Source organism: Globicephala melas, chromosome 6 (genome assembly GCF_963455315.2).
Source record: "Globicephala melas chromosome 6, mGloMel1.2, whole genome shotgun sequence".
NCBI classification, from domain to species: domain Eukaryota; kingdom Metazoa; phylum Chordata; class Mammalia; order Artiodactyla; family Delphinidae; genus Globicephala; species Globicephala melas.
Window position 1 is genome coordinate 33,124,999 of NC_083319.1, and position 15,057 is coordinate 33,140,055.

The following is a 15,057-nucleotide window of genomic DNA, read 5'->3' on the forward strand; positions in this document are numbered from 1 at the left end:
GTATCCTTTAGATCCTTAAAGTAAGCCCCTTTAATCTTGAGATAAGGCAAGGATAACTAATCCCATTCAAGAGAGAGGGAATCATAGTTAAAAAATGGTGATGTTGAGTCCACACAGATGGTAGCAGGGCTGGGATAATGCTTCGAGGAATGCCTGGTTCAAGTTAGGTGCCTGGTTCAGGTTAGGTGCTCAACGATTGTTTCTGGAAGGGGGGAGGGAAACAAGGGAGGAGGGAGGGAAGAAGATGAGAAGTACCTGGAACCTAGTGTGGCTATAGTGGGAATGGAATATTATTGGAAACTGAAAGGGAGCTTAAATGAGAACTGCAAGCTTTAATGACAAACAGACTGTGTGTACCGTTCACAAAGAAGCCAGAAAAGATTACAATTCCAAGGTTTCCAGATTAGAAAAATATAAAAATAGTGGTATCACTGACACATGGGGAAGCTGAGACAGGAGCTAAAAATGTCATGAGGAGAAAAGGCTAGGACTGAATCCAGTTTTACACAAGGTGATTTTGAACCTCAACAACTAGGAATATGTGTCCTTCCAAAAGTTCATTTGTAAGCCAGTACATGAATTGGAAATGTATGTTCCCATGAGAATCATGGTAAAGGTTCTGGCTGGGCTTCTAGGCTAGGCTGGTCCACAAAAGCCAATTTAACCTAGGAGTAGCTGGCAAGTCATATATTTCACAAAATCATGAAAGCAAAAATATTACAACAATACTAGGAGGCAGGACAATTCAGTAAAAGATGCACACTTGGAGTCATTCTGACCTGGGTTGGAATCAGGGCCTGGCTGTCACTGACTACATGACCTCAGACAAGTTTCTTAACCAATGAGCCTTTGTTCCTTCTTTTACACAACAAGAATACCTTACTTTGTGAGACTACTAAGAAGATTTTAAAAAATAGGATAATAGATTTTTAAAAAGCATTCAGTACAATGCATGGCACATAAGAACTTCCCCATTAGTTGTAAAACAAAAGAAAAACTGATTGACATAAAACAATTTCTATATTTTGAAGGTTGTTAATTGAAAGAAAGCAATTCTGATTAGAAAAGATTAAGGAATGAAATGTTTTCAGAAGATTCTGGAGGAGATTTCTGGGTATTTTCGAAAGGATTTAAATATTCATGATACTAGTTCTTTATCAACTTGTTTCTTCATAAACTTTGTAAACTGATTCTGTTCAAACTTATACCTTTCCTTGATACAGGTACATCACTAGCTTTATCTGCATGCTTATTAACCATACCTGAATTCAGAAAGGCTCACAAATACAAGAAATAAATAGGAACACAGCAAGATGGAAGAATGGGAGGTTTTCTGAGGTAAGTGACAAGAGAGGTGGAAGGAAGAAGGACATATTAGAGGCTATGCCCACATAAAGGGTTGTCTAAGGTGGAATTAACTAAATCAGTATGAGAAAGATAAAGAAAAGGGGAATAGGGGATGGAGGGGCTAGGTTCTAGGCAAAGTCCATTAACCCTGACAAAGAAGAAAGGAGGTGTAGGGAAAAGCCAGCAGGGTTGTCAGTTCCCATGGTAACCTCCAGATGACAGTAACAGCTTGGCTGCTGCCTGAGCAAAAGGGAAGAGTTCAGGGCACCAGCAGCAGGAACATTTTGTGTCAGTTAGTGTGTTTACAACTTGGAACAAGCCTAAAACATGCTGGGCCTGGGTCAGGGTTGAACCTCAAAATGTATATTTGAAAGTCACCACTACCTACCATTGAGTTTGAAAGCAAAAATGTGGGTAAGTTCTTTGAGGGAGAAATTACTATTTGTAGAATTAGAGCCTTCATATGTATTAAGAAGAGTTTCAGAAAACAAAAACACCTATTAAGAAATAAGAAAGTCCAGAGTCACAGAAAACAAAGGTTGTTTTAAGGGTTGGGGGAGAAGCTAAATGGTGTCGAAGACAGAAGAAAGTGAAAACTAAGGACTTGGTCAGACTATGATCACTGCTTTTGTTTGTTTTGTTTTTAAATTAAGTAATACTGAATTGGTAGTATCTATTGATAATCCCTGCTTACATCCATCACCGCCCCTAAGTCACGAAAAGCAGATAATCACACTTATACACCTCCTGATTTGATGCAATAGAAAGAATATGTAGAACGTATATACTTTCAGGAAACCAATAAAATAATCAGATTCAGTCTCTAATTTTAACTACCAGTTTTCAAATTATACAAGGAGCAAGTTCAGAGATACTATAAGAATTCAATTAATGATAAGCCCTATAGGACAAACAATCCAGTTTCTTTAACAAATAAACTCCGAGAAGAAAAAGACAAAGGGTAACCCTAGTGATTTTAAGGGATTTAAGATAAATATCAACCAAATGCAATGGATCCTAAAGTGAATAACCAATTGTTAAAAAAAAAAAAAAGGGGGGAGACCACTGCAGAAATGTGAAACTGACTAGATATTTGATGGCATTTTAAAAATTGACAATGGTAGTATTGTTATGTTTCACAAAAAAAGATTCCCCATAATCTGAAGATACAAACAGATATTTATGGATGAAAAGATATGCTCTCTGGGATTAGCTTCAAATAATTCAGAGGGGGCAGAGTAGGTGGAATCAGAGCTCAAATATGGTTGGCAGTGAGCTGATAATTGTTGAAGCTGGGTGATGGGGGTTCATTATACTATTCTCTGCTTTTCTATATACTGGAAATTTTCTATAAATAAAAGTTTAAAAAAACAAGTAATAAATATTTGTTGTAAATAAATTTGAAAATACAGAGAAGCAAAAAGAAAAATCAAAATCACCCATGAACACAAACTGAGATTAAACATTGTTAATATTTCAAAGAAATAAATATTGTTGAAGAAAATGGGAAGGGAGAGAAGTAAAAAGATGACTATGGTTATGGCCTTTAAAAAAGATGATAGCATTTTTTTTAAAAAAATAGGAAAGCTGGGAAATACATTTGATTCAGGGTGGGTGTGATGAGAGTCGAGTTGTAATACTGTGTTGGCCAAAAAGTTCATTTGGGTTTTTCTGTAACATCTCATGGAAAATCCCAAATGAACTTTTTTGGCCAACCCAATACAAGCCTCTGACAAAAGCTATAAAGGTACGATTGTGGGCACTACTATAATAACTGAAGCCAGGAAAGTAAATGAAGTGCAGTCTGAAGTCACTTTTCACTTTTCACAGTCACCTCTCATGCTACCTACTGACATGGCTTCCTCACTTGCTTCAGCATCTGCCCCCAGGCCTCAAGCACCTGTGTACCACAGGCAAGAAAAGGTCCACATGGTTACTAAGGGCAAGGTGGTTTTGGAGAAACCATTTCTCTATTTAAGTGAGTTTACTTAAAAGATTAATCTATTTAGCCTAGCAATTTAAACACAGAATACACTGAGAAGTTATTCTTACTCTCCCTATACATAAGGTCATTAAGAAATATTAGAATGCCCTAATGGTCAGGAAGAGATTAAAAGGAAACATATGAGCTCTAGCCTATCTCAAAACTCTGGGCAACCAGAGTTGATAAATTTTTTTTCTACGTTATGACTATCCTCAGTAACTAACTTCCCAGAACCAAACAACAAAAGCATGTAACCTTTTTTTAAATAGCTCTTTACATTTTATAAAGCAATTAGAGGTTTAGGAACATGTTGTCAAGAGTCAAGAAAATCTTTAAGAAGTTCTTGTTCCTAAAGGCTTCTAATATATTCTATTTTACTTAATAGGTCTAATTTATATTACAAACATCCATTTCTCATCAAATATGACAAGGTTTAGTAGTCTTCTTTGTGGAAAGGATTAAGTATATTTTGTAACACTCAAAGGAGAAGCAAATGTTACTCACCTTTATTGTCTGCTGCTATAAATCCCAAGATGTTTTCATGACGTAACATGACGGTCTGATAAATCTCTGCCTCACGGAACCATGAACGTTCTTCTCTAGAGGAGAATATTTTAACAGCAACTTCTTCTCCTCTCCATTTTCCTCGCCAAACTTCTCCAAAACGACCTTTGCCAATACTTTCTTGTAACACAATAGTTCTCGCAATTGTCCTCTGAACAAGCAATGGTAAACCTAAAGATAAAAATAAATAGTATTCGACACAAACAACCAATATCGGTACCTGTTTCTAACACCACGATAGGCGTTAAAAGAGTGACTCAGAAAGGTTTAACTCCTTAAAGGAACTTACAATCTCACTGAGGAAATATAGAGTAAATTTGCAAAAAACAATAATTCATGATAAAAGGAAAATAATAAATACAATAAAAGAATCCAGAAACTCCTGCCTAGAGACTCAAGGTAGGCTTTAAAAGATAAGCTGAATTTAGATTGTCCTTTACAGAAGGGATAGGACAAAGAAGAAGACAAGGAGGTAAGGTGTTTAGGTAGGAGGAATATGCAAGCAAAAGTAGAAGAAATGGATGATACATGTTTAGGGAACCAACTTAAATAGATAAGCAGAAAAAGGATGTATGGGGGGCTTCCCTGGTGACGCAGTGGTTGAGAGTCCGCCTGCCAATGCAGGGTACATGGGTTCGTGCCCCGGTCCGGGAAGATCCCACATGCCGCGGAGCGGCTGGGCCCGTGAGCCATGGCTGCTGAGCCTACGCGTCCGGAGCCTGTGCTCCGCAACCGGAGAGGCCACAACAGTGCGAGGCCTGCATACTGCCAAAAAAAAAAAAAAAAAAAAGATGTATGTAGTAAAACAGTAGAAGAGAAGCTGCACCAGAATGTGAAGAGTACTGAATGCCCGGCTCAAGATGACCAATGAGAGCTGTGGGTGAAAGAGGAACTAGTAAACATTTCCATTCATTTCATGACTGGAAAGAAATAATTTAAAAATCTTATTTCAGAAAGATGAGTCTGGTAACAGTTTTACAAAAGGAGGAGGAGAAAAGTGTGTAAGGAGGAGGAGAAAAGTGTGTAAGGAGAAAAGGAGGAGAAAAGTGTGTAAGCATAAGAAATGAAGAAGTAAATTCTGGTCTAACTTTTAATAAATCAGTAAAAATTATCACAGAAACCATTTCAAGGCAAGCAATTTACCAATTTACGAGCCAGGAACTGGCTGCCTAGGCAACACTAATATCTTAAGGAAAGATGCCAAGTAACTTACCTTGGTGATGAAACATTGGCAATTTTCTCACTAACTGAACTTACCTTACTATAAAATACATAGTTTTAAATATTACCACACTTATTTCATTTACATAAAAGTATTTACTAACTACCTACAAAATTTAAGTAACACTATATTTGGGACTAGTCCAATTCCCCATGGACTAAGAACTGTCGAATTATACTGACACTGACAAAATATCAGTGTACATCGTGTTCTACAGTATTTTATTTATAGTCTAATACACATAAATTGGTGTCACTTATAATCTATCTTGAGTTGCCTGCTAGATCAAATTAAACTAATGGAAGTAAATAAAATTATCTGGTCTCTTTGATTCTCTGGTGTGAAATACTAATAAATCCAAATGTTAAATCTTTAAGTTGTCTCTTTTCATCTTTAAGTTTCTCAAATAGATCCTTCCTTCCCCTTGCTCCATCCATCCTCCGTACTTCCTGCAAAGTAGTTAGCAGTCTAATTGTAAACAATTGTTTTTATAAGGAGACTGCTGGTTAAAAATAAATCTGTGAAAAATCCTTATTTAAGTCAAGGAGCTCTTTTGTATTATGAATAACCAATTCCTAATTATGTTGTTTACAGTAGACACTAACTTACAAAATTTTCTTAAAGCCTTTGAACAGGGCCACACCATGTACTTAAAGATTTAAAGTATACTTAAGAGTTCATTTCAGGAGGCTGATCTGGAAGTTAGAAATGCAGGGAATAAAGAAGAAAGGGAATAGCAAATGGGAAGTCTGAAAATGCCTGACATATTCAGGACTCACGCAGGGTCAAGAAAGCCTAACAGGACAAAGAAAGTCTTTGTCTTCCCCTTCACAACTGGATTCTAGATGCAGAACTAGAATTAAAAATCAAATCTAGATTTATCATATTATCTGTATTTGGTTACCATAACCCACATGAAAATCTGAGCATTTTTTAAAAAGTAATAGTTTTTTTCTAAAGACAAAAATAAACAGGCCTAATTCAGATCTCTATATTCTCTGCTTTACTTCTGTACCTTTTAGAACTGCTTGAGCGAAAACTTTAATGGGGAAACAGGGTCCAAGCACCTTTACATGCAGTGAACAACAAAAATAAGACCTGAAGGACATGCATGCATTAAAGAGATCGTAAGCATGAATGAGACATAATAAACATTGGCCTAAGAGACGCACACTCTCAAAAACTGGCACACAGGGGACTTCCCTCGTGGTGCAGTGGATGGGACTCCGCACTCCCAATGCAGGGGGCCCGGGTTCAATCCCTGGTTGGGGAGCTGTATCCCGTGTGAGTGCCACAACTAGGGAGCCCATGTGCCGCAACTAAGGAGCCTGCCTGCCGCAACTAAGACCCTGCACAACCAAATAAATAAATCTGGCACATGTTTGCGTGTTCCCACATACTTTGCAATCTAATGACAGCTTAAATATGGGCACATGCACAACCTGTGATTCAAATAAATGCAACAGGGATACGATTAGCTTTAAGTTTAGAGCTAGGTTCCAGAACACATCTCTCCATTGTCTCCCTGCAATTCCTAAGTTAAAAGTACAGTCTTTGAGAGAGAGATAGGGCCTTTCCTCAATTATGGTCATAGTACTGAGTAATAAACATTTGAATTCATAACATAAAATGTTTTATCTTTTCCTCAATGAGTGAAAGAACTAAAAAGGATATTATACACAGACATTTGACTTACTCAGAGGCATGAGTCCCATTCATGAAATGGCATTCAGTCTTTATAATAAATAGAAGGAAAAGCAATGGAATTTTCTGCTGTCATTCAACAGAAGATACCTTCTGTCTGGATAAATCTGAAAGCCATTAACACAGAATAAACTATGACAGGGAAGGAGGCCTTAAACTAGTTTTTTTGTAAAATGCAGCAAATTCATACTGTATATCAGATTTTTTCCAAATATCTTTTCAATAAGAATAACACCTGTCATTTGGATATAACTTTACAATCTACCAAGTGCTTAAGTGCTTTCACACAAACATCTCGTTTCATTTGAACCTCACAACAATCCAGTAATGTACACTGGGCAGGGTTCATTACTTTCATTTTAAAGACGAAATAACTCAGGCATGAGACATCAGCTAACTGCCCAAAGCCACAGAGCTGGCAAACAATGCAGACAAGTTTTTGCAGCGTGTAAAAGGAGGCATAAAAGGAGGGAGAGAAGCTTTCAACAATAGAGCTGGGTCCCTGACATATATAGAAATATAGATAAAATGGAAAAAGAACAATTCCATTCTTTACTACAATTCCATTCTTTACTTCATGTCTGTATCTTAAAAGGTAAATAAATATATTCTTATTCAGAAACAAACTGCCATCCAGACAGCAATTTGTTTTAATCCTTTAGGTAGGCTTGCTCTCCTTGAGGCCTGATACATACCACTGTGCCAAGTGGCAGGAACTGCTTTGATTTCCCTGGGTGTAAGTGTGGCAACAAGAGAGCAGGTCCAAGGGATTAATTCCAAATGATCTAAAGCCACCCTAATTTTCTGTGACTTTGGCCCTTGCTTATCATATTTTGTTGGTCCAGGTTAGCTTCTAGAATGAGCCAGATATTCTTTGGGAACCCTTTGAACTAACTCAGAATCAAAGGGGAACCCTAAAATAATCTCTCTCCACTCCTCCACCACTCCTGCCCAAAGACTGTCACATCTTTAGTACTAAGGCTGCTCCATCTCAATCCAGCCAGTCACTGCCTCCCTCCTCACAACAGTCACAGGGATCCCTAAAGGCTGCCTTAAGAGACCCGGGCTCCACCGTAAGCCTGTATGTATCCTAGCAGTCATGGGCAGAACTCACTTACTGAATATGTACGGCCAAATTCTACAGAAGAAAACTTTATGCCATGAAGTCAGTTTCTTCATATTTAAATGAATAAACATACATATATATACATGAATATACCTTCATTCCCTTAAAGACATTTGTCATTATGTGAACTTTCTGTATCATCAGGTGAGATTTTGTGCTTCAGAGTCATATTCCTCCCCCAATCACAATTTCTGCTTTAAAGTTCCTTCAGGGACTTCCCTGGTGGCGCAGTGGTTAAGACTCTGCCTGCCAATGCAGGGGACAAGGGTTCGAGCCCTGGTCCGGGAAGATCCCACATGCCATGGAGCAACTAAGCCCGTGCTCCACAACTACTGAGCCCGCGTGCCACAACTACTGAAGCCCACGCACCTAGAGCCCGTGCTCCGCAACAAGAGAAGCCACCACAATGAAGAGTAGCCCCCGCTCGCCACAGCTAGAGAAAGGCTGCGCGCAGCAACAAAGACCCAACGCAGCCAAAAATTAAAATTAATTAATTTAAAAAACCAATAAAGTTCCTTTAATCACTTGATTATAAAATTCATTATACATATATTTTTAAATCTTTTTATCCATGAATCTAGCCCTTATTTGAAGTTAATTTATACTTTTTAAAGGACAGTACATCTCATTTAAAAGTCCTAACAAACCACTTTAAGTATTATTATCAACAGTATCTGTCCCATATTTCTGATGAGGAAACAGAAGCCCAAGGAGAAAACATGGTTTAACCAAGATCAGACAGCCAATCAATGACAAAGCTTGCACTGGAATCTAGATCTCTTAATTCCTGGCTAGGCATTAAGTGTCAAATTACAATACTGTAGAGGATAGGAATCTTCTCTTAGTATCCTTCCAAAGCACATGTAAGAAAAAGTGAAAATTAAATTCCCTTTTGATTTAAATACGAAGCACTGACTGCTATGCCAAAATTTGCTTCAGGTAATTAGATAATCTATTTCTGATCCCACAAAAAGCAAAGAGAACTGAGAAAAGCAAATATCAGAAGGGCCATGGATCCATAAACCTATATTAAATAACAAGGTGGTCAGACTTTTTTCTAAAGTGAGAAAATGACTAAAAATTCATTAGTTTAATAAAAAACTAGGCCTGAGCCAGAGACAGCAATTTAATGTTGAAAAAGCAAATAACCTTCACAATTCCAAACACACTCTCTGTCATGCCTGCTTTCAATACAAAAATAAAGCTGCTAAACAGTCCTGAAGAGAATGGGTAAACTGCAGATTATTTGAACATCTGTGAACTTCGGCCTCAGCTACAGAGGAATAACTGTCCTTATTCTCACAGAGTCATGAGAAGGTGAGAATGTTTTGAAAGTTACACAAATGTGAAGGTGACTTACTTTTACTGCTCAAATAAGTCAGTCAATTTTATTTGTCCTTACTAAACTAGCCATAGTCAGATACAGACCTAGCTTAAAGACCTTTATTAGGTTCAAAGCTGGAGTAGTATTCACACTATCCCAAGTTTTAACATACTAAGCCAACTGGCTTAGCCAACTAATAAATAACACAGTTAATTTTAAAAAGATATCTTAGGAAAAAGAAAAAAACAAATACATTACCTGATCCAGAACCTGATGTTGTCATATCATAAATTAAATCTTTTAACGTAGTACCCTCTGAAATAAAGGGGCGATCTAATGAAGGATCTTCTTCATTTGGCACTCGATGGTGAATGACAGTGCGGTTATGGCAGATATAGACCATCAACATGAGTGAGATGCAGACGAAGCATACTGGTCCAGCAATGACAGCTGCCAGTTCGACAGGACCAAGGCCAGATGATGGCTTTCCTGGAAAAGGGCCTCAAGTGAAATAAACATCAACAACAATAACACTGTAGGCGGCATCCACAATTTCCTAAATCCTCCACATTTCCTGCAGTTGGCCACTACTACCATTATTCAGAGCCTCATCATAGCAGCTCATAAAGCTCAAACCCGTAACAAGTGAAGCACTTAATCTTCTCCCATTGGCTCTCCTTTTATGATCGCTATGAACATCCACTTAGTCTTCCTGAAGTCTTGAGCCATCCCCTAAATAACAAGGCCAGCTACCACAAACACTGTAGGACCACCACCCACCCCCCTTAGCCCTGTCAGATCGCTAATAGAAGAACCAATAATCTGGAACAACTCCCATTAAATATTTCTTCTTAAGTCATTGTCTTCTTTTTCTTTTTTATTAAAAAATAGTTTGGCTTATCTTCTTATTCGAAGGCTAGTATATGCTCATAGCAGGAAAAAAAATTAAAAAATATAAATACAGATGAGCAAAATTAAAAAAAAAAATTAACTACAGCCTCACCATCCCCCCAAACTCACCTGTGTATATATCTCCACCAATTTTTTTCATGCAAAAATATATCCTCTTTTTTTAATAGTTTGCATGTGTATACTTTCTAGTTTATTTTAATCACTTAGACTTTTAATTAAAGATCTTTTTTTATAATCTCTTTTAACAATTAACAATTTGCATTGTTTCAGAAACACATTAATTACAGCTATTTCGGCATTCATTCTGACACATGCTGGTTCATGGCTCACCACCCTTTCTTTCACATCACATCTTTATCATTCTTGAGATTTTTATTTAGATTGATTTCATATGATAAAGAATCCTAATTCTAGTAATTCCTTTCAGAAAGAGTATATGGGTCCTTATACACTGAATACTTAATTATCTAAAGATGCTTGTTGCCTTTATATATGAAAAATCTTGGCTCATCTAAAGAATTTTGGGTAACAAGCAATGTTATGATATTCCATTGCCTTCTGGTATTTAAAAAAAGGAAAAAATCTGAACTTTTTTCTTCCTTTTATAGGTAACCAGTGTTCACTTGTGCTGAATGTGTGCACAATTTTTCTTTATTCTTGAAAACTGATAGTTTTTTCATTATATATATTTGGTTAAGTATTTTTTCATTAATTTTACATAGTATTTCTTCTCTCTTCTGTCCTTTTGCCTTTTTCTGGTTTTATGCTAAGCATATTGGATCACCTAGATCTGTCCTCTATGTCTCTTAATTTGCTCACCAACTATCTTTTTCTCTGAATTGTAACACAATTTCTCAAGTTTGTCTTGCTTTAAGCTTGTCTCACACTTGACAATAAAGTTACAACATCCAGTCTGCTGTTCACTTTCAATACTGCATTTTTAAAAATAATTCATCAATTGAGCTTTTCATCTGAAAGCGATCTTAACAACTGTGCAATGTTCTCATTTCATTGTGAACAACTGAAAACAGACCTTGGACTGTCTGAAAGTTCTTCCCTAACATGTTGTAAGTGTATTTCATAGGATGACATCTACTCTCATTTATCCAGTTCAGTTCACTTCTTTTGAACCATGCAATCTTTCCATTTGATAAATTTTTTTGCTGTCTGATTATCAGGGACCTGGGAATGAGGTACTTGTGTATTTTAGCATTAAAAATAAAGTGAGCTCTTCATAAGGTTTTGTGAGTCTCCATTCTGATATTTCAAGCCATTTCAAATAATGGAAATGGGAAATTCTGGAATTATCATTCTCCTTGTCATATTAGAATTGCAGATGCCTATATAAAAGAAAAATTACAGTCTGACAGAGCTTTGCCACAGGGACCTTCTCTATCATGCTGAAGATTTGGTTTTACTTTGCTGTTATCACTCGAACTAGGTGGAGGACTGCCTTCCTTCTACAACTGGCAGGACTGGCCCTTTTCCTCTGAGCTACAGCAGTGCTTCCTACTTTAATTAGCATGATGCCTAGACCAACTCTGAGTGGAAAGTGAGCACTGAAAGCAGGTGCTTCCTAAAGGAGAATTGAGAGTTTGCCCCTGTAGCCTAGCCTCACACCCAGCCCCTCAGCTTAAGGTATTGGTGGGATTCTGCAAGAGGGTCTTTCACCTACTTCTTTTCCTATAGTTAGTCAGTTCTTCACTAGTCTGTTATAATCTGCACTATAAACTGCAGAGTTCCTCACAACTATAGGCAAGTGGGTAGCATTTCTTCCATTAATTCTCTTAGCATTAATATAGGTTTTCCTCATTTTTGTATTCCTTTGATTATTACAGTAGGTATTTTGGATTTGGGGAAAGTGTCAGAAGAGTTAAACAGATGAGCTTAGACTGGCATCTTAAATCAGAACCTTAAAATTAATCTAATCCTAAGCATTTATGAAGCTTTCAAATTCCTGGCTCTTCCAGGACATTTTAAAATGTAAACTATGGTGAAGGACCAAAAACCTAGAAATCGTATATAATAATTTATACATAAAGATCATAAGGCAAGGTGATATTACAAAATGAAGGCACCTGGACTGTTTAGTGCTGTTCTCAATTCCCTCCCATTACTGACTGCTTTAAAAGACTGGAGCATTATACAAGGAAAAAATTTCACTCTGAGGACATATTGCTATGGTGGGCTTTATCAGTATTCTCTAAAGAGGCTACCCTTTTAGGCACAACAGACCTCAGAGAAAGTATCTTGGAACCACCTTCTCAACACACACGCAGGAGTCAGGATCTTGGCTACCCTTATAACTCTACTACTTTGGACAAGTTACTTCTTGCCTCTATACTGAATAAACTGGGATAGACAATTTCTAAGATCCCTTCCAGCTCTAAAATCATAGAGTCTAAGAGCTTTTCTTGTAGTATCAAGAAAAAACTTATACAACAACTTACCAACAGTTGGGAGTTCTATTTTATTGCAGTGGTCCTGATTGCAGCAATATGTTGTAGTAACAGACCCAGTTTTTGAAGATGGTGCACATACAAATGGCCTGTCTCGTGGAATTAGGTCGGTTTCAGCTATACACATGCTATTATGTATAACTTTGTCTGTGGTCTCTGTGACAGAGACAAAGCAGAGCCCATCTGTGACACAAGTAAAATTGTCTTTTGTACAAAGGTGGCAGAAACACTGTAATGCTGGGGGGAAAAGAAAAGATCCTGTCAGAAAAAATTCTCAAGGTTAACAATTTTAAATTATCCCATATTCTCTGTACTAATACATTCCTGATTCTATTATAATTATACAATTTCTTTGCTCTGTTCAAAAAACCAAACTCTTTGTTAACCTGAGAAGTTCCAAATTCTGTTAAGAAGCACACATATGTAGGAGCCAAACATGTTGAAATTTGGACCCAGGCTTTTTCCTAAAACTTTTGGCTTCCAAGTATAGAAAAACTGTTACATGCAATTTCATCAATGTAAGGCAAGCATTTGCCCTCCCATTTGAAACAAAGTACACTGAAATTTATAAATGTTATACTTATTCTTATTGGTCCAAAACTAGGCATTCATATATTCCCCTGACTGGGGAGCAATGTGAAAATACTACCACCTCCTCACTGTAGGTTGGAAATGTCAGGGTACGTTTATGGTAATGGAGTAATGGAAATAGATTTGTATTAAGCCAGACATTCCTTTCTCCTTTGCAAATCCCCAAAAGACATGTATCTTCTAACTAGGATTAGGGTACTTTCTCATAAGCAAGGTAACAATACATATGTGCTCCAATCACACAGGCAACTGGCTACAGAAATGACTGGAGAAACACTAGCTCCATGCCCACTTTTATCTATTTGATATTTATACTCAACTTAAGGGAAGTCTTCTAATTATCACCAACACCTTCCCATACACACACACAACCTTTCACTAAGCTCCAACAAGATTAAGTGTTCCCCAAAGCATACACTGCTTACCAGAACTGTTATTTTTTCCTCTCCCTCATGATCCACATCTAAAACTAGGCCTGGTACACAGCAACATTCAAAAAGTGCTGAATGAGTGACAGATCACTAGGATCTCATGAAACAACAAAGCACACATATGTCCTTGAGTCCAATCAAACTTTACATGTTGGTAAGGGAAAGGGAAGAGTCCAGGTTTGCAGAATGGCCATCTGTGATGAGAGGCCTACTGTAACTAGAAAAAGAGTGGCTAGGCGGGCAGGCCAGAAGAAAGCTAGCTAACTCTGAACAGCTAACTTGGTGTGCAGGAAAGGGTTCACTCAGCAGGCCCAAGTTGCTCAAACCTTACACATCCCCAAGAAAGGCCTGTCTTCAGGACTGGCCCTTGGCCAGTTCCTGGGAGATGAGCTCTGACACCTTGAAATATTTTCCCTGATAAGAATGCTGCAAACCCTTTGTGACTGAGCCCCAGTAAAAACCCTGGACACCAAGGCTCTGGTGAGCTTCCCTGGTTGGCAACACTTCACATGTGCTATCATACATCATTGCTAAGCTATGGAGTGCACCTGTGCTACTGCACTGGGAGAGGACATCTGGAAGCCTGTACTGGGTTTCTCCTGGACTTTGCCCCATGAGGTGTCCCTTTTCCTTTAGATGATTTTAATATGTATCTTTCCACTGTAATAAATAAAAACCATGAGTATAACAGCTTTTCTGGGTCCTGTGAGTTCTTCTAGCAAATCATCAGGCTAGAGGATGGTCCTGAGGACCCCTAACTCACTTGCTAAACCCAAACTCAAGGAACATCAGCATTACCTCAAGCAGCTGCTTCCTGGTTGCTAGCTTAATTAGCATGCTTGTCTATTATCTTTACAGACCAGCAAAGTTTTACCTCAATCATTATAAAAATTATTTTCTTTCTCCATAGATAATTCAGTTCTTTAAACTAAATCCTCCCAAGCATGAAGAGAATTCAAGAAAATTATAAGAAAAAGATACAGTTATAATCTAACATTTAAAAGACTGTTAAAAGACAGTAGCTTATTCATGGTGAGGTTTGGCGGTGATTGTAGGTTCCCTGGGTATAATTTCCTAAGGAGGGATTCTGAACCAGGAATCCACGGACTGGCTTCAGGGATACAAGGATCCCATGAAACTGTAGGCCAAATGTTGTACGTATTTACCTTTTCAAGGAGAAGGTTTATAGCTTTCAACAGAACCACAAAGTGGTCTATCACCCACAAAAAATTAAAACCACCACAGGAGATTGTCATTATTCTCTCCCGAATCCTCTTTACTCATGATTAGTCATTCAACCAATGTTTTCTAAGCATTAGCTTTAACAGCTGCTCTACCAAAAGCTTAGTATACAAAAATTTATAACTCATGGTCATAGCCCTTGAGTAGCTCC

At 37.6% G+C, this 15,057-nt stretch overlaps 1 protein-coding gene across 4 annotated transcripts in view; it reads right to left on the reverse strand.

The window, feature by feature from the left end:
• The window catches only part of TGFBR1 (transforming growth factor beta receptor 1), a 93,970-nt gene that overhangs the window by 20,203 nt on the left and 58,710 nt on the right, over positions 1-15,057 (reverse strand). For 3 of the 4 annotated variants that reach the window (XM_060300700.1, XM_030829829.3, XM_060300701.2), the window contains exons 2-4: positions 12,634-12,879; positions 9,530-9,772; positions 3,836-4,066 (exon numbers count right to left, since the gene is read on the reverse strand). In XM_060300700.1, the coding sequence (XP_060156683.1) occupies positions 3,836-4,066; positions 9,530-9,772; positions 12,634-12,769 (610 nt within the window). In that variant the 5' untranslated portion in view covers positions 12,770-12,879. The remainder of the gene's footprint in view (positions 1-3,835; positions 4,067-9,529; positions 9,773-12,633; positions 12,880-15,057) is intronic. The other variant, XM_030829830.3, reaches the window with a different exon arrangement.